Here is a 19,974-nt window from a genome sequence, read left to right on the forward strand (position 1 = left end):
GATGCACCCAGGAACTATTAGTAGAGGATATATTCCTGAACTAATGTGGGAGCATGAGATTCGGCAATAGCAACCTGAGCTCACCACAGGGTCACCTTGGAGAACCTAGAAAATTCCTAGAGAAGTTTCTTGATAAGTCTAGGAACTTGATACGTCCTCCAGCACAGTTCAGTAATCAATGTCTCATAAAAGCATATTCTAGAATCACCTTGGCAAACTTAGGAAATTCATAAATATATATTTTTTTGTCAGATGCAAGGGGGTGAAGCCACAGGTACTGGTCCTGTGGATTGAGGTATTATACAGTATCCCTTAATTATCTGGGAGAAAAGAGGACACACTCTTCTAATCTATACATTTCCAACATCACCTTACAACATTTTAAATAACTCGCTACAGTAAGGACCTCTTCACATGTATGTTTTTTCAGTGGCAGCAGCCAAAATTTTGGGGTTCAGCCATGGAGCCCGATGGCTCCATCACACTAGATAACTACTTCCAGGGCAGCTCCATGGCTGAAGTGAAAGATGGCTGAAGGAAAAATGGGTTGAGCCACCGAAAAAATGTTTCCTCTCCCCCCTACCCCATATGATGAGGAAGGGAGGAAGCCATGATGGAACAGAGCATGGGGTGACAGGTCCCCACACCCCCTGTGCAAATGCCGCCGGAACATAGCAATTCACAATATTTTCGGCAGCACATCTGACAATTATTTTATTATTTACTAGCTGTACCCTGCCACGCGTTGCTGTGGCCCTCAGAAAACAGGAATTCTAGTTGAAGGAATAGACAGAAGGGACAGATGTAAAATGAGGTAGCCAAGCGTGTTTCAAAAATAAAAATGAAATAGAGGCAATTAGATAACAATAGGTTCAATGTTTTTGAATATTTGCATAGAGCTGTAATTTAAGATAAGACTGTCCAACTCTGATGAAATCATTATTGTGGAGGTTGAAAGACTGTGGCTTTCAACTCGAAGCAGAGACCACCTCAAACAAATGGACCCTACTGAAAACATGGTCTTTTTCCTGTGCAATCATCCTTCAAAGACCTGATGAAACAAAAGGATCTTCACTTGTCTACAAAAAGATAGCAAGGAAGACACCCAGCAATACTAAAATATTAATTATAATACTATATATAATATATAATGACAATACTGTTTTATTATTGTATATTTTATATTGTAAGTTGTATTGTAATGTTTTTAATTGTGAGCTTCTTTGAGTCTCTGTACGGAGAGAAAAATAGGATATAAAATAAATAAATAAATAACTCCTACATTTGAAGTTCAAAACACCAGGAGGGCCAAAGTTTGCTCATGCCTGATCTACACTGTAGAATTAATGCAGTTTGACTGCTACAAAATCCTGGGATTTGCAGTTTCCTATACTCCTTGGCAAAGGAGGCTGAAGACAACAAATCCCATGATTTATTGAGCCGCGGAAGTGGTACTGAACTGCATTCATTGTAGAAGCAGCCCAAGTCCTTGTCAAACTACAACTCCCTGGGATCCACAGCCTTGAACTAAGTTAAAATGCTACTGAACCACATTAATTTCCCAGTGCAGATGCACCCCCTAGTTTCATCTCCCATCCTTTATCAAAGGCATCTCCCATCATCCCCAGAGTGTTTTGGGGATGAAAGGAGTTGCAATCCATCACCTTTGGAAAGCTCAAGGAATCACTCTGCACATGCTTAGAGGCACCCAGCAATTCCAAGAATCTTTGCCCACAAAACTTCTCTTGGAGGCCTCAGCCCCCAATCTCAGGCTCATGCCTCTAACCTTTTCTCCTCCAAACAGGAACTTCCTCTGCAGTAAACAAAGCTTTTGTTCACTCTTGCTGCCCCTGGAGAGTGGTGGGCCGGGTAATCCTTAGCTCCCCCCCCCCCCAGGAGTCGTGTGACACAAACTTAAAGTTAGCATGGGGCTGGAAGCCTGCAGAGCCATAGCCAGGAATCCGGTAGATGCTGCAGGGAGAGAGAGAGAGAGAGAGAGAGAGAGGAGAGTCTCCCTTCCTACTGCTCCTCCATCCCCCCCTCTCTCTGCCTCTTTTGCTGCTGCTGCTTCCTCCGATATGTTGGAGCATGGAGAAGCCAAAAAAGAAGGGCATTGCTGCAGAGTGAAGGCACAAAGTAAATCTAAAGTGTTGTTTACCTCTTTTTTTTGTTCTTTCCCCTCATCTCCTAATGTGCCCCCCATCCCTCCTTTCCTTCAGTTGCAAGTTTACTCCTTGGAAGAGGAGGAGGGAGCTCAGCCTCCTCTGCACCTGCCGGAGTGCTGCTGCCTGGGGAAGCACATCTTGGGGGGGGGGGGGGAGTGGGACTCACCCTTCTCCACACCCCATAGTTTGAGGACCTCTGATGTAAAGGATAGTGACAGGGTAGAAGGCCTGCGGGGATGAGGGCTTTTCCTCAAGCTCCTGAAGGGAGGGCCTCCATGGGAGCCTGCTGGGCATGCACACTCGCTGCTGGCCATGCACGTGCACTCCTTCCCTCCCCCTCCCTCTGGCTTACAGTTGAACGTCTTTCTAAGGGGGGTGGGGGGGAGGTGGAAGTGTTTTGGGGGGGTTGAGTGGAGTGGAGAACATACATTGGGTTGTTAAGTGTATTGTGTCCAAATTTGGTGCCAATTCCCCCCAGTGGTTTTTGAGTTCTGATCACAAACGAACATTACATTTTTATTTATATAGATTCTCAACCTCAAAGGAGACTCAGGATGGTTCACAGTGTTGGCAACAATTCAATGCCATTGATAAAAACAGTATAAAACATTAAAATTGATTCTCCCCTAATAAAACATTAAACATTATTAAACACATCACATAAAATAACATCACCTATCACACAGAGACATAGCCATTTTCATAAACAGTCCTGAGTCATGACACTTTCAACTTTCAGTTTAGCAAGTTCCTAAGTCAAAAGATTTCTGTTTTATTTTCTGATCATGAAGACATTTTGGATCTATTTTATTTAACAACAACTTCCAAATAAATATAGTTAAGGCTGGGGTTGTAAAATCTTTGTAGATTTTAAATATTAAGTTGTGTTATACAAAAGCATCTAAGGGCCAAAGAATATCTGACATGAAACACATCATAACCATTAATACAGTCATCATTACAAATCTTAAAAGCTGGGGATGCAACAAGCAACTTGCATTCATGCACACAAAACAATGCCTACTGTGAGCTTTCGTGCAATTTATTTATTATTTATTTATTTACTGCATTTGTTGACCGCTGTTCTCAGCCGTAGGGCGACTCACGGCGGTGTACAACATATAAAAAGACAATTTACAATGAAAGCAATATCATAAACAACAATAACGACATCACTATTAATAATACCATTACACTAAATCATTCGCGACGTCTCATCATAGAATCACAATCCAATCTCGTTATCCATATTCCATTCCACTCATCATTGCCAATTTGTTGTAGCACTTAGTCAAACGCCTTCTCAAACAACCACGTCTTTAGGCTCTCGCGGAATGTCATAAGGGAGGGCGCCTGTCTGATGTCTACAGGGAGGGTGTTCCACAGCCGGGGGGCCACCACCGAGAAGGCCCTATCCCTCATCCCCGCCAGGCGTGCCTGTGAGGCAGGCGGGATCGAGAGAAGGGCCTCCCCAGACGATCTCAAGGTCCTCGTGGGCTCATAGGCCGAGATGCGGTCAGATAGGTATTTTGGGCCAGAACCATTTAGGGCTTTGTAGGCCAACACCAGCACCTTGAATTGGGCCCGGTAGCAGATCGGCAGCCAGTGGAGCTGGGACAACAAGGGCGTTGTGTGCTCCCTGCGTCCTGCTCCTGTTAGTAACATGGCTGCCGCGCGCTGGACTAGCTGGAGCTTCCGGGCTGTCTTCAAGGGCAGCCCCACGTAGAGAGCGTTGCAGTAGTCAAGGCGGGATGTGACCAGAGCGTGTACTACCGTGGCCAAGTCAGACTTCCCAAGGTACGGGCGCAGCTGGCGCACGAGCCTGAGCTGTGCGAATGCTCCCCTGGTCACCGCTGAAACCTGGGGGTCCAGGCTCAACGATGAATCCAATCAAAATAAACCGAACTATTACAAACAATGTGTAAACTAGGCAAAAAGGTTAATATGTTTTTAGACTATTGCCCCTTTACCCAAATTATTTTGACTGCCTGTAAATGTAATAGGTATGGTTTTCTTGTTTGTACTTCTCAGAACTGTACCCTCAATTTTTGGAGGATCTGCTAAGCATTTATGTTTGTCTTGCTGGAATGAAATATTGAGGAGCTTCATTTCTATTGCTGAAGAGATATTCATTGGCTTTTGGTTATAGGAAGGAGGCTTTTATGCTTTTTTTAAAAGAAAGAGAGATATGAGTTTCAAGGGAGAAATGTTTTTATCAGTTTTACTGACTTAACAGATGCTCTTGACTGTAGTTGCGCATTCCCTGAAGGATTCAGTTTAGAAAGCGCAATGGTCTAACTTTATCGGTCAAGAAGATGAGGCAGCCCCAAGGAGATGAGGATGTTTTGCATCTATCTGAGTTTTGTTTGAACTATGATTGCTCCCATTAGTTGTTCTAGAGACTGATAAAAGCTATATTTGAACTATAAAAGCCAAGTTATGCTACAGAAGTCATGTAATGTCTTTCTCATTAGCCTTTTAAGAGGTTTTCTCTCTGGTCTGAAAAACTGAGACAATCTAGTGTCTTCTGGATGATCTTAATGCAGCTCACACTGGCCCCAAGTAAGAATTCTGGAAATTGTAGTTCAACACATCTGGAGAGCTTCATGTTGCCTAAGTAAGCACCCATCTACACAGCACGTAAAACATGTGATTTCCTGAATTAAAGGGGTGGGGGGGCTACATGACACTAGTGGTAAATTTGCACTGTTTCGCTGCAATGGACAAAAACATAGTAGGAAAATGTTCATATTTGCATCACTGTATATCCCTGCACTCTCAAAAAACACGTGTTTCCTCCCCTCCCCCCTGTGTAGATTGCTTCAGCTCATGTCTGCCTTGAAACAGCTGATCAGCTGACTGGACTGTGAAACAGACACCAGGCTGATTTAAAGGAAGCATGCATGGAGAGCAATTTGAACTCTCTCAAACCCTTTATTTTAAACTTTATATTATTAAACAGAGCTTGAATAAACAATTAGGGGATTTTTTTAAAAAAATTATGTGCTGAACCTAATATGTGCACATGCAAATCTGCTTGTATTTATATTAAGATATTTGCATGTGCACATATATTGTCCAGCGCACAAGTGAGTGATTTTTTTTATTTAAAAAATCCTTCTGCCAGATGTCCCCCTATCTACCCTCTATCTTGTTCTGATACAGGGGAAGCTTGTGAGGATGGTGGAGGAAGAAATCCCAGGACCCATATGTAGGGTTCACAGGTCCCGGGGTTCACAGGGTTTTTTTGTACTCAATTTAAAACCCGCATTTTTGTGTTGTCTGGAAATGCCCTAATGCTAGCAATTATTCTTGGAAAGTCTTTTTTTTAGTTTTAGAATATGTTTGGTAACGGGAAAAGTTTATTTTGTGCCTAGTACATTTCTATCCCCAGTGAGAGATAGGCTCCTGTTACAAATTTTATATTTTGAAAGGCAGATTCCCCATAAAATCTCTTCAATAGCAATAGAGGATGTTTTTAACATGACTCTTAATCAGAGGTTGTAATGGCATGTTGAATTGGGAGAAAGAACATTCCATATAATATATGCCATTACATTAAGCATGTGGATCAATAAGGAAGGAGACAGTCTCTCATATAGGATGAGAGCAAGATAATTATTGTTAGCCCTTGTGTGAGATAGCTACCAAGAGCTTTCTTAATGAAGGTACATACCATCATTTATTCTTGGCAATGCTGTATGGTTCAGTTCCTTTGGCTCTCCTTCTCCTCAACCCCATGTGTTTCACTTCTCTTTGGCACTGAGCCTTCCTGCATTTACTTCAAAGTCCCCTGAAGATCTGCAGTCAATGCCATATGAGGGAGCATTTACATAGGAAAATAAATCCTATGAAGTTTTGCATTTCTGGTCAGACACTGTTCCAGGAAGAATAACAGCACCAAGTGGGCTTCCCTTCTTGTTTTTCTGTAGTTATTGAGACCTTGTGCTTCCTTCCAAAAAGAGATAGATTTACTTTGTACTTTCCCCACAGGAAACATCAAGAGAGATTTTAGTCTTGATCACTGTAGGTGTGTAGGAACCTTCACTTATCTAATAAGGTTAAGAAAAACATGTGCACTGTATAGAATTTTCCATGTAGGATAGATATGCAAATGTCTTTAACATTTTTTCTTTGGTATTTATTGGAATGAATCTGAATATATAGGTTCAGTATCCTTTATTCAAGTATATTGGATTTCAGAATTGTTTCCCCCCTCCCCCCCCCCCCCATTTTAAAATACTCATATTAGCATTTACTTTCATGATGGGAGATGTTAGAGATGGGAACCAAGTCCAGAAATTAAATTCATTTATTTCATATACACCTTATAGTCTAAAGGTAATTTTATACAATATTTTAAATAATTTTGTGCAGGAAAAAAATTATCTTCAGCCATTGGCAAGTAGAGATGTTGTTCTTGATGTGCACTACTATGGAGTATTTCAGATTTCACAATTCCAGAGAAGGGATGCTCAGTCTTTATTATATTTCGATAAGATACAGTCATCCCTCCATAGTTTGTGGATTTGATTGTTCATGAATTTGATTTGCAATATTCTCTCTTAATAATCTTTAGGTGATTCTATGGTCAACTTCCTCCTGTCATACTGGAGAACCTTGAAGTTTCTAGAGAGAAAGCCATTCTATGTTGGGACTCAGCCTGTGTTTGAGCCTGAATCTGTGATTGTGTTACCCCCTTCTAATGTTTCTGGGTCTGAATTGGGTAGTGAACCTGATGTGATCAATGAGGATGAGATGCAAAATGGAGACACTTTGGACAATAAGGTTACTGCAGACACTGATTGAGAAGGATCAGGGGAAAGGCTAAGTTCTCATAAGAAAGTTCCTGTCACAGCCAGGGAAGAAAGTTTACTCCCTTCTCCAAGCTTGAGTTTGCAAGATAGTTTCACACCTGCTGCAGTTAATCAGAAGATAGATAAGACCAGTCGCCGTCTGGAAAACAGCCAGAACCGTCGAGAGGCCCAATGTTTACGGAGGTCAGAAAGAATTTGGCAGTTAAGGCCAAAAACTGGGGGGAGTAGGAACCAGGTTTTGGGACTTAAATTGAGCTCTTAGAGAATTTTCTTTAGACCAGGCATCGTTTGGAATCAAGCTCAAGTCTCCTGGATATTCTTGTTTCATGTGGCCTCATCTCTAAGGATTCATGGCTTCTCAAATGAATTAGCAGTGGCTAGTATGTTCATGGTTTTATTCTAAGGGCTTTTTGGTTATTCATTGCATTCGGATTATTTCTGTAAGCTTTGGGACATTGTTATTATTCCTTTGTGTGGACACTGCTTATGTTGCTGCTTTATTTGGCTTTTTGCTTTTGGACTTCTACTTATTTTTATAATCACCTCTTTTATTGGCTCCAGTTATTCTTCAAATAAAAAGGACTCTTCCTTCATTCAAGGTGTGGTGCAATTAATGATTAGAGGGTCCTGTTCCTGTTCTAGATGCAACATTCTATGAATCTCTAGGTTTTCCAATGCAATTTTATAGTCAGCGTACAGCAGAAGTTGACCATAGAGTTATGCTGGAAGACCTAGGAATTCACAAAGAGATGTTCTTTTGGGTGAAAATATTAGCAAATTGGTTTATTCACAGTTCTTCATTTTCACAGGGTTCCTGTGTACCTAATCCAAGCAAATATGGAGGGCTAGCTGTATAGCCAAACCTTGCTATTATCCAAACTACTAAATGGTCTGAACAGGATGGCAGTCCTATGATTCAGGTCATGGCAGCTTGCTCCTCAAAAGCACCCATATTTCTACTTTTATTCTGTTACATTATAAAGATATACATAGAATCATAGAATCAAAGAGTTGGAAGAGACCTCATGGGCCATCCAGTCCAACCCCCTGCCAAGAAGCAGGAATATTGCATTCAAATCACCCCTGACAAATGGCCATCCAGCCTCTGCTTAAAAGCTTCCAAAGAAGGAGCCTCCACCACACTCCGGGGCAGAGAGTTCCACTGCTGAACGGCTCTCACAGTCAGGAAGTTCTTCCTAATGTTCAGATGGAATCTCCTCTCTTGTAGTTTGAAGCCATTGTTCCACGTCCTAGTCTCCAAGGAAGCAGAAAACAAGCTTGCTCCCTCCTCCCTGTGGCTTCCTCTCACATATTTATACATGGCTATCATATCTCCTCTCAGCTTTCTCTTCTTCAGGCTAAACATGCCCAGTTCCCTAAGCCGCTCCTCATAGGGCTTGTTCTCCAGACCCTTGATCATTTTAGTCGCCCTCCTCTGGACACATTCCAGCTTGTCAATATCTCTCTTGAATTGTGGTGCCCAGAATTGGACACAATATTCCAGATGTGGTCTAACCAAAGCAGAATAGAGGGGTAGCATTACTTCCTTAGATCTAGACACTATGCTCCTATTGATGCAGGCCAAAATCCCATTGGCTTTTTTTGCCGCCACATCACATTGTTGGCTCATGTTTAACTTGTTGTCCACGAGGACTCCAAGATCTTTTTCACACGTACTGCTCTCGAGCCAGGCGTCACCCATTCTGTATCTTTGCATTTCATTTTTTCTGCCAAAGTGGAGTATCTTGCATTTGTCACTGCTGAACTTCATTTTATTAGTTTTGGCCCATCTCTCTAATCTGGCCCTGCTTACCTCTCCGAACGCATCTCCACCTATGAACCGACTAGAACATTAAGATCGTCTGGGGAGGCCCTGCTCTCGATCCCGCCTGCGTCACAGGCGCGCTTGGCGGGGACGAGAGACAGGGCCTTCTCAGTGGTGGCCCCTTGGCTATGGAATGCCTTGCCGGCAGACATCAGACAGGCACCTTCGTTGCTGACGTTTCGGAGAATGGTCAAGACCTGGCTGTACGAACAAGCGTTTGGCTAAGCAATACAACTAATTAAGGAAGTCGGTAAATGGAACATAGGAACGGCACAACGACTATGAGAACGGATCCGATTTCAATTAAGACGCTATATATGTTGTTTGTTGATTTGTCCTGTCTGATCGTTAATTGTTGTGGATCAACGTCGCCGATCCTGTTGTTGTACTGTCGTGTTTTAATTGCACTGTAAACCGCATTGAGTCGCCTGCTAAGGGCTGAAAAATGCGGTATAAAAATGAAGTAAATAAATAAATAAAATAAATAATCTGTCAAGATCGTTTTGAATTCTGCTCCTGTCCTCTGGACTATTGGCTATCCCTCCCAATTTGGTGTCGTCTGCAAACTTGATGATCATGCCTTCTAACCCTTCATCTAAGTCATTAATAAAGATGTTGAACAGGACCGGGCCCAGGACGGAACCCTGCGGCACTCCACTTGTCACTTCTTTCCAAGATGAAGAGGAAACATTAGTGAGCACTCTCTGTGTTCGTCTACTTAACCAATTACAGATCCACCTCACCGTAGTTTTGCCTAGCCCACATTGGACTAGTTTCCTTGCCAGAAGGTCATGGGGGACCTTGTCGAAGGCCTTACTGAAATCCAGGTACGCTACATCCACAGCATCCCCCGCATCTACCCAGCTTGTAGCTCTATCGAAGAAAGAGATCAGATTAGTCTGGCATGACTTGTTTTTGATAAATCCATGTTGACTATTAGCGATGACTGCATTTGTTTCTAAGTGTTTGCAGACTGCTTCCTTAACAATCTTTTCCAGAATCTTGCCCGGTATCGACGTGAGGCTGACCGGACGGTAGTTGTTTGGGTCATCCTTTTTTCCCTTCTTGAAGATTGGGACCACATTGGCCCTCCTCCAATCTGCTGGAACTTCTCCCGTTCTCCAAGAACTCTCAAAGATGGTTGCCAATGGTTCTGAAATGACTTCCGCTAGTTCCTTCAATACTCTGGGGTGTAGTTGATCTGGCCCTGGGGACTTGAACTCATTAAGAGCGGCCAGGTATTCCTGGACGACTTCTTTCCCAATTTGGGGTTGGATGTCCTCCAATCCCTCATCCACTCCATCTTGCTGAGGTTGAAGACTCTCTTTTTGTGAGAAGACCGAGGCAAAGAAGACATTAAGTAGTTCTGCCTTTTCCCTATCACCTGTCAGCATTGCCCCATGCAACCATTCAGATTTTCTGAAAAATTCACAAGTAATATTCTGTCATGCAACTTTTGCAGCTCTTTTTAAAATATCAATTTTTCTCTCCTCCTCATACTTTCTCCCCAATCAAAATTCAGTGTGCAAAAGCAAGTTGTGCTCAGTTATCTGAGTGGGGTGTCAAAGGGAAAATGTCGTAGAATCTTGCTCTTTTCCCATGAATTCAGACAAAAGCAAACTGTTACAACATCTTCAAGCTTATGTGCTCTTCCTCATTAATATCTTTTGCTATCTTGATGTTGCATAGACACATGTGTCCCAGTGTTCATCTTTGAAATGTTGTAGGATATGGAAGGTAACATCTACATTGGCAATTTAATGCAATTTTAAACTGGTACTGAAGAAAGTGGTTTTGTTCTGCAGATGATTACACAGGAAATGCTGGAACCAGTTTGAAGCCTGGATGATGATTCCACAAACCACAGAGCACTGATGGACATTAATGGCTTTCTTTGGTGCTTTTGTGGATGGTTGTTGTCTGACCACTGCAGTTTGAAGCTAGCTTCAAACTGGATTAAATGGTCAGTGCAGATGGAGCCTAAAACTAATATAACAAAAGTATTTAAAATGCAATACACATTCCCATCCCAATCTCTTCAGTTTGGAGTAAATCCAAGAGATCTTTAACTCTTGCTTTGAATATTTACCTCTCTTATCTTGCTTGACTCTCTTTCATTCGAACCTGAAATAGCACCCTTGATAAACAGTTATTTAAATTCAAATGCATTTATATTGGTTATTATAAATGTTAATAGGCAATGGGAGTGAAAATGGCCACTATCTCAATGAAATGGATGTAATACAGGAATAAAATATGGTGTTTTTACTATTTGTCAGAATAGTTTTAAAAGATCATGTGTATGTATGAAGATATGACTGTGCTTCAAATTGCCAGAAAGATGAGTTGTAATTATAAGGATACCCAGAACAACAGGAATAAGACATCCTCTTTGAAGAAGATGATATTTCCATTTTTCTTCTATTGCAGTTTTGAGAAGGAAAGGAGGAAAACTAGAAAACAACTTTTACTGTAAACAGCTCTTACAAAATAAAGTCTTGTGAATTAATTTACTCTCCCTGACAATGTTCTTTTGCATTGTGGCAACGCACACATGTAAAATGAAGGAGGAATCTGATCATTGGCACAGCTCTTCTTGTTCCCAGGCAGCCTGCCAAAGAGGGCTTCTTGGTGATGGATGTTTCAACAACAGGCTTAACTGACTAATTGGTTTGTCTTGTGGGGCTTTCAGACAAAATCTGCTCTACTTAGATGAGTCAACTGGGTATTGATAAAAGTGAATGATAGATCAAGTATGGTATAGGTTAAAGGCAATGAAAGAATATATCAAGAGGATAATGGATAGAACTGAACTCAGTGATTCCTATTCCTTTTCAGTCTGATTTGTATGTACTATATAATCTTTTGTATTCCTTTTGTTACAGAATGTTTTCACAGATTGCAGGCAATTATACCCTTCAGAACCCAAAGAGCAATGGTCAGTTTATAAAAAGAGAAATACTGTAATTTACAAATATACTCTCTGAACTGAAAAAAAGCTTTAATTCCTAATCCATCGGTGAGTGAGTTATGGATGTTAAAGAGAGTACGTTAAATACATGAATTACCCAAACACTGATTGAGGAAACCTTCTGGGAATTAGTCCCACCCCTGCAAGTTAATTGCTTACCCAAGTAGTTATCCAGTTTCATTCAATGGTGAAATTTTTTTCTCTAGCATCCTTCATTGCTATTTTGTCAGGTCAATACTGCAGAGATTTTTGTGTGGAATTTACACTAGGAAAGAAAGCCTTGTATGTACAGCATGGAATTGAAATTGCAGCATAGTTAAAAAGAGAAAACTCTTAACTCATAAACATTAATTCACTGCCATGTTAAAAATTCTAAGAAGAGGTGTGTTTCAAATCCTCTGTGGCTGTTTTGATATCTGAGCCCCCTTCTACACTGCCCTATATCCCAGGATCTGATCCCAGATTATCATTTTATCCCAGATTATCTGAAAGTGGAGACTCATATAATCCAGTTCAAAGCAGATCTGGGATCATATCCTGGGATAAAGGGCAGTGTAGAAGAAGTCTAAGATGCTTGGTGGGGTCAACCCAGGCATGGGCAAACTTCAGCCCTCCAGGTATTTTGGATTAAATCTGATTAAATCAGATTAATTCTGATTAAATCAGATTAATTCTGATTAAATCAGATTAATTCTGATTAAATCTTGGGCTGGTCCTGAAATGTTGTCACAAGTACCTAAGTTCAAAACATGGCAGCAAGATCATTGACTCAGGGCCCTTCCACACAGCCATATAACCCAGAATACCAAGGCAGATAATCCACAATATCTGCTTTGAACTGGATTATCTGAGTCCACACTGTCATATAATCCAATTCAATATGGATTTTATACAGCTGTGTAGAAGGAGCCTTATAATAATGAAGGCAATACAGGACAACAACCTTTGCTGGATCTAGGACCTCTTCAAATGGTGTGCCATTTCTCAAGCAGTCACTGGGAAAACAGCAGGTGTGCAGTGTGCCTCGTGGCCCCCTGCATGCCCCCCCTCCTTCCTCCATCATATTGTGGGGATGAGACAAAGGGTGTTGGTGTCCTGTCCCCATCAAATGGTGGAAAGGACAGTAATGTGCATTGCCCCATTGCCCTTTCCCCCATCATATGGGGCGGGGGGGAGAGCAAACACTTTCCTCTCTGTCTTGGAGGAAGCATCTTGAGGAGGAGGAGGAAGCATCGGGAGGAATGTGGGCAGGGCAAAAAAAAAACTCCATGTGAAGAAAGAATTAGGAAAAAATGAATGTTGAAAGCTATGATCAACATATATGCCACTTTCAGGAGACAATTACATGTTTGGTGATTGACAGAGATAGGGTCTGAATTTACAATTGGGGAGGGTAGTAACAGGGATAGAGGGAGAACAAATGTGTCAGCCGTATAGAAATAAGGAATTATTGTATTCTGTTGTGTTAAATAAAAGTAACTTTATTTTTTTAAACAAACTACTATTGTCTTGAAACCATAGGTTCCCATTCTCGGTGCCTTTCATATGCAACAAAACTGACTCAGACAAGTAACAGCACAGGAAAAATCAATGTCGATAGCATGTTTATTATAAAGCTGTTTGTATTGTTGCCTACAAATTAGTAATTGTTTTGTGGTCAGAGAACCTTGTTGTTCAACCTCAAAAATATTTCTTCGAGCTCCTTAGAAATTTCATACCAATTTCACTAATAGAAACAAGAAACACTGACTTTGGCATCTTACTATGGGGGTGGGGATGTTTTTTGGGTTTCTCCACAGACTTTTCCTGTCAAGGCCATGGAATGCAAAGAAATGAGGAACGTCTGTGCCTTTTCCCTCTTAGCAGACATTTCCTCACTGATGGAAATGCAGGCTAGTCTTTTTCAACATCTAAGCTAAATAGGAGAACATCAGAAATAAAAGGTTTGGTGTTATAACTCTATACCCTCTTTCTTCAGTTTCATGGCATTGATTGATTATAAAATAGACAATCTTTCACACATTAATTTGAAAAGGACTATACTTTCCTAACCCTAATATAGGTTTATGCAAAATATGAGATTGAATTGGTATGGTTTGAAATGTACTCTTAAAACTATAATTGATGAGCTATAAGTAGAACTGTGTGGACAGAGAGGTAGCCTTTCCCACTCAAGCATAGTCTCCGTGAAAATTATTTCCCAGAAACCAGTATTTTTCACAGAAATTGGCCTTATGTGACTTTTAATCTGTAGTGTGCCCTAGGAAGTAAATTTACTCAGATATAATGGAATTAAAATCCCATAAGTTTCCCATAAAGTCATAATACAAGATTCAAAAAATCTTGCGCTAAATTCTAGACCAAATCACTTTATAGTAAATTACCACAAGATAATGTTAAATAGAAAACTATGACGCTTCTTCAGAGGTGGATAAACAAACATGTCACAGTCTATTAGGAAATTTTGTTTGTTTTCTTTGAGGAGAAAAACATAAAGGAAAGTATATAAAGCAGGTTTCTGGGATGGATAGAGACCAAGAAAAGGCCTTTCTCCCTCCATGGTCAAAAAGTACAGGACTTCAAATGCCTTGTTTTGTGCATGGCCAAGCTCAGAGAAGAGACTAGAACAACCAGGTGTGAACAGAGAGTCTGTTAGGTGAAGTGTCTATGTGGGCATACATCTGATTCTCCTCTTCAGAATGGAGTGCCAGGATATTCAGTTTGTGGGAGGTGGAGGTATGTTGTCATTAAGTACTGTGTTCTGCATTTCTTGCACAGGTTGGAGTCTTAGTCCTTAAAAAAAAGCTCCCCCTGCTCTCCCTGAATGTTTTTGGGATACAATTAAGGTCTGCATGCATAAGATACTGGATGTGTCACCTCTCTTTCATTGGATCTTCCATTTGCTAAACACAGTATTTACAAACTCAAGCTAAAAGGCTACATGTTGCTGGCATAAAAATAATTCCAGTCATACTGTAGAATGCATAGTGGTTAAGTAGAATTGTATGGTCATATTCAAACCATTTTATTAAACTGGTTAATTAGCAATTTGAAAGGGAAAAATCAAGGTCTTAAGGTCTCTGCGGGTCACTGCCAAACCACAGCCTATTAACTACTCCTGCCTTTCAGCAGCAATAATGATGAGGTTTTGAGAACATATGGAACCAACTAGGCAAAAGCCTTTTATGAGGAACTTTAACAGGGGGCATGATTTTGCAAACAGAAATTCTAGCAGACGATTTCATGGTTTTGCTTCCTTAACTGTCCCTTTAAAGAAACCAAACTCTTTCCTTATTGTGGGATGTTAGATTCAGACAGGCTTTCTCCCTGACACTGGGGGAGTCTTTTAAGTGGCTCCCTCTGGACCTGTTTCTCTGAGTTTGTTTCCTTGACACTGACCTCATCTAGATGGCTTTCACAGCTTGTCAACCCCCTGTCATAGCATACAGCACATTAAAGGTGATGAGGGAAAACTAGCCTCCTTCAGGAAGCTAATAGAATTATTGGATTTATACAAACACATAACTACCTTGGTATTTAGTAAGGTTTTACATTTTGATTGACCCAAGAATGGATTTAGAATTTTATTTTCTTCATGACTCAACAAAGCCTAAATCCAACCTGTTTTCTCCCCATGACTGGAGAAGTCCAGGACTAGATGAAGTCTGAATCTCCTCCTGTTCCATTTCATTGCACATGAATAACATATGTCTACATATGTGCCCAATTTTGCTTTTAAGTTATCAACGAGATACTCTTCCTTACCACCACTGCTCAAATGTTCTCCAGTCTATCAAGAAACCCAGTCATGGCACTCCTTCAGTAGACTCTGATAGTATCTCATACCTCATACACTATGTGTTACTCTTCAGAAGGACATCAGTGTTTCTGCAGGATGAGCAGTGGTGTGTGGTCCTGTTGACCCCACCAGGAGGATATGATACCAGAATGACTATCTCTGTAAATGTTGGGAGAGGGGGTGTTCAAAAGAAATTCTGTATTTTTATAAAAGCACTCTATGCTGATATGCTTTTTGAACTTTCTAATATGCAAACTCTCCAGTCAGAGTTGTCATTATTAGCCCATTGCAAGAAAATTTTCAAACCCCAGAATTTTGTCTGTGTTCTGAACATGTCCTATTGTTTTCATTTTGCCTGGGTTTTTTTAAATAGTTGTGGATTTTGTAAAATGTTCTGGTATATTAGGTATAGAATTGTATTATGGTTTGGTATGGGATCAGGTTCATGGACGGAAGCAAAAAATATCTGCTGGTAGGTGAATGCCTTTTTTGCCCCCTGGTCCTAAACCTGCCAGCATCTACTGTTATTTAAAAGTTGTTGAAGAACTCAAGGTCCAGGTCAGACTGCTTTGGCATTCCACTTGTCAATTCTCTGTAGAATTACCCTGTTTAAAGAAACCAAATTCAAGTTTCTTTTCAACCTGGAACTAAAGATTTTGTGGCTCAACAAAACTATGATTTATTCATTGCTTCACATGGTTCCATAGAATAGGTGGTATTCTGAATAGCTCAGTATATATTTCTTAAAAATAGCATGGTCTAAATTTGCTAAAGACTTGACCTTTATTGAAAGGTCTCGGAACAAAACTCATGTACACATGCACATGTTTCTCTGCCTCTTCCTAATTGGAAAGGCAGTAATTTGGTCTGAAGTTCTATGTTCTTTGAAAGCATTTTGAGCAAACTGAACTCCCAATCTCTATTATTATTATTTCAAGGCCAAACAAGCAAAGGCTGGAGTCAGCAATCCATTTAATTATGAAGTGGCTCTGTTGGTTTTATTGGAACTATTCTGAAGGCAGGTATCTGTGGAGTGCAGTTAAAAATGCACTTACCTCTTCAGTAGTTGCCCAGTTAGAAAAGGGCAAGAGAAATCACAGTAGCGTGTTTTTTTTTACAGGTGCTCTTCTATTATTTTATATGGATTCCCTAAGTCTGTTCTGAAGACAGAATTGTGACCCAGTGCATATTTCTTATGTGAGAGGAATTCTCCACCACAGCAATTTTGGTTTTTGTTCCTGCCCCTCTTGTTTGTTCTTTGTGGTTCTTAGAAATCATTATGGACTAAAGTGTTTGCAATGGAACTTCTGCATTAGCATAGAAGCAAATCCTGGTGAGATTAGCATAACTACTTCAAGCAGTTTCAGATGACTTGCCCTTGTTTGCTTTGCAGTTACCCCTCTGTATCCACAGATTCTGCATCTATGGATTCCACCATATATGGCTTGAAACAAATTCCAAAAAGCCAATCTTGATGTTTCCATTTAAAATAGGGGACACTATTTTAATACACCATTGTATATAATGTAGTTAATGGATCTTCAGAATCCACAGATTTTGGTATCCATAGGGGCCTTTGAACCAAACCCCACTGGATATCAAAAGCCCACTGTATTTGTTACATCTCATGTATGGGACTTTTTTAGGGCAAAATATTTTACATCCATGACAGGAAAGATAATTCAGCCTGGTTTCTCATTTGTTTTAATAGAAATGAGTGGCACGAAGAAGCTGTGAAAGATGTGGACCTGCAAGGAGTGTGCTATGCTCTACTTCAGAGCTTTGGGCATCTGTGTTTGGAATACAGCTCCCAGAATCCTCCAGCCAGTAGTGCAATCCCAGAAGTAACCACCAAATTTACAAGCTGTCTTTATATTAAACAGAAAATAATCAAATACCCTTTTATTTTCCCTGTAGATGAGTAGAAAATTTTTTTTTTCAAGCATCACCATTGCTGAAATTATTAAAGTAGTGGGTTTCTTTTAAATTTATTTATTGTATCAGAAGCTAACCAAGGGTACAGTTGTAATGTATTTAAAAAAAACACCAAGTTGGTTTTAAAAAAAACCTTGGTGTTATACTAAATGTCCTTGGAGTGCCTCTGGTGTTGCCATTAGAAGGTCCTCCATTGTGCATGTGGCAGGACTCAGGCTGCATTTTAATAGGTGGTTTGTGATTTGTTCTTCTCCACACTCACATGTCGTAGACTCCACTTTGTGACCCCATTTCTTTAGCTCTGCGTCTCATAATACCAGAGCACAGTCCGTTCAGTGCCTTCCAAGTCGCCCAGTCTTCTGTGTTCCCAGGAGGGAGTTTCTCATCTGGTATCAGCCACTGATTCAGGTTCAGGGTTTTAGCCTGCCACTTTTGAACTCTCACTTGCTGAGGTGTTCCTGCAAGTATCTCTGTAGATCTTAGAAAACTATTTCTTGATTTAAGGTGTTGGTGTGTATCTTTTAAATAAACAGCAAAGATGGTGGGTTTTTTTTAAATAAAAGTATTTATCCTGAGATAATGTGCCAAAAGAGTAATTAACATTTTTCAAGTGCAACTTACAAAGAACTGAACATGACTTCATCATAGAAATATAATTAATATTGCCCCCAAACAGGGGAAGCAGCAGTTGTGCAGCAAAATTACCTTAAGTCTGTTGGGGAGCAAATCTTGGAAACACAATTTGAAATCAGCAGTGCTGAGAGGTCAACACCTGAATAGATGTATGGTTCTGAAGCCAAATAAATTATTTATTCTAGTCTTTCTGCAAATTGTCCCACTCAGAAACCCAAAAGTTTCCCCTTGTGTTTCAGTCTAGGCTTTAACATCTTATATGACCCATAAAATATGAGATTAACATCTCTCTAATTTAAACAGGCTGCAGAAATCATAGATTTAAAGGATTTCTTACCTTCTGAGGTAAGTAGTTTGGAGAGGAAAGAGCTCATCCCAGGATTTCCTGTGGATTGTGAACACTGGACTAATAAAAATAAAAGCTCAGCAAAAGGCTGTGATTGGGAGAAAACTGAACTAAAATGAGTCCATCTTGGAACTAATTTTAAATAGTAGATAACTGTCAGGAAAATAGTTCCAAGATGTACTCATTTTAGTTTGCCTTTCTCCCAATCACAGTCTTTTGCTGAGCTTTTATTTTATATCCCTCTGGCTAACATGGAGATTGTTCAGATGTGGTGATGTGGCTGCATAGTGACCTTTCAGGATGGTCTGCAGCCTGTAGCGAGCCAATCACCAGCATTTATGATTATGCATATGATAGCTTTCAATAGTCTTGAAAGCTGGAAGCAGCAGAAATGCAACACCATAGGAAGCCTTTTCCTACATTCTCTTTACTACCACTGCCCTCCTCAATTCTCCTGCCTACTACGTTCACACATCTCTCCCCACGGGCCACTTCTTCCTCCTTGATCTCAACTCATCCTACTTTTCTTTGTCATTATAAATTGAAGAAATACAAAGAGGAGTGGGAGGAAGGAAGGAGAAAACCCCTCTCATTGCCATCATCAAAGATGGCTCTTCACAGAGCCAATTGCTTCCCATTTGTGAGTCTTCATTGGGTTTAGACAGTGCTGACTTGGGAAATCACCTGTTCTGCAGAAGCTGAATCTTGGTATTACACAGTTTGAGTCTAATCAGCAAAATATAAGAATAGTATTGAGAGGCTGATGCTTGACAGTGTACTTGACAAAAAAGAACTGAATGTGGACTTGTAAAAAAGGGAACTTGTGACTTTTTTATTTTAACAATGTAAAGTTTTATATTTTTTAATTTCTTTAAATTAATAAATTAATAAATTTCATTGAAGATTAATCAAACTAGCATAAATGTTTAAAATATATATTCAGTGGTATTCAAGAAAAAAATCCCTGGGTTCTCAATTTTACAATTGTAAGCGAGAAAGCCAGTAATGGAAGTAAAGAAATTCTTATGTTGAAGATCATATTTTGAGTTGGAAACCATTGATTACTTTTTTTATATTTTGCATCAGAAAAATGTCAAACATTTGACAGGGTGTTTACATTCTCATCTAGCAGGAGGGAAGTACTTACTGTACATAGAAAATAGAGTCCTTGTGTCTTTCTACCCCAAATGCCTCTCAGCATACTTTGCACCCTTTTTTACCTATTCATGCATATTTTCTGTTCATCACTTTAAATAGTATCACCTAAATGGACTGCATTTGTTTTCAATGTGTGTACAGGTGCTGTTCGCTTTGAACCAAACACTACTACAGCATGAAAGTCTTCGAGCAGGCAGCTTACAGGCCCCGTACACCACTGAAGATCTTATCAAACACTACAACTGTGGAGATCTCAATGCTGTCATATTCAATCATGATACTTCACAGGTATGTTGCCTTCATAATCTCCCTACATGAAGGGAAA

The 19,974-nt window shown here is 40.2% G+C and overlaps 1 protein-coding gene across 2 annotated transcripts in view; it reads left to right on the forward strand.

Moving 5' to 3' along the window:
• TRABD2B (TraB domain containing 2B) overlaps positions 1 to 19,974 on the forward strand; it is a 339,123-nt gene that overhangs the window by 208,089 nt on the left and 111,060 nt on the right. For both annotated transcript variants that reach the window (XM_067467891.1, XM_060773465.2), the window contains exon 3: positions 19,791 to 19,937. In XM_067467891.1, coding sequence (XP_067323992.1) covers positions 19,791 to 19,937 — 147 coding nt within the window. The remainder of the gene's footprint in view (positions 1 to 19,790; positions 19,938 to 19,974) is intronic.

The sequence above is a fragment of the Anolis sagrei genome, chromosome 4, assembly GCF_037176765.1.
Source record: "Anolis sagrei isolate rAnoSag1 chromosome 4, rAnoSag1.mat, whole genome shotgun sequence".
NCBI lineage: Eukaryota > Metazoa > Chordata > Lepidosauria > Squamata > Dactyloidae > Anolis > Anolis sagrei.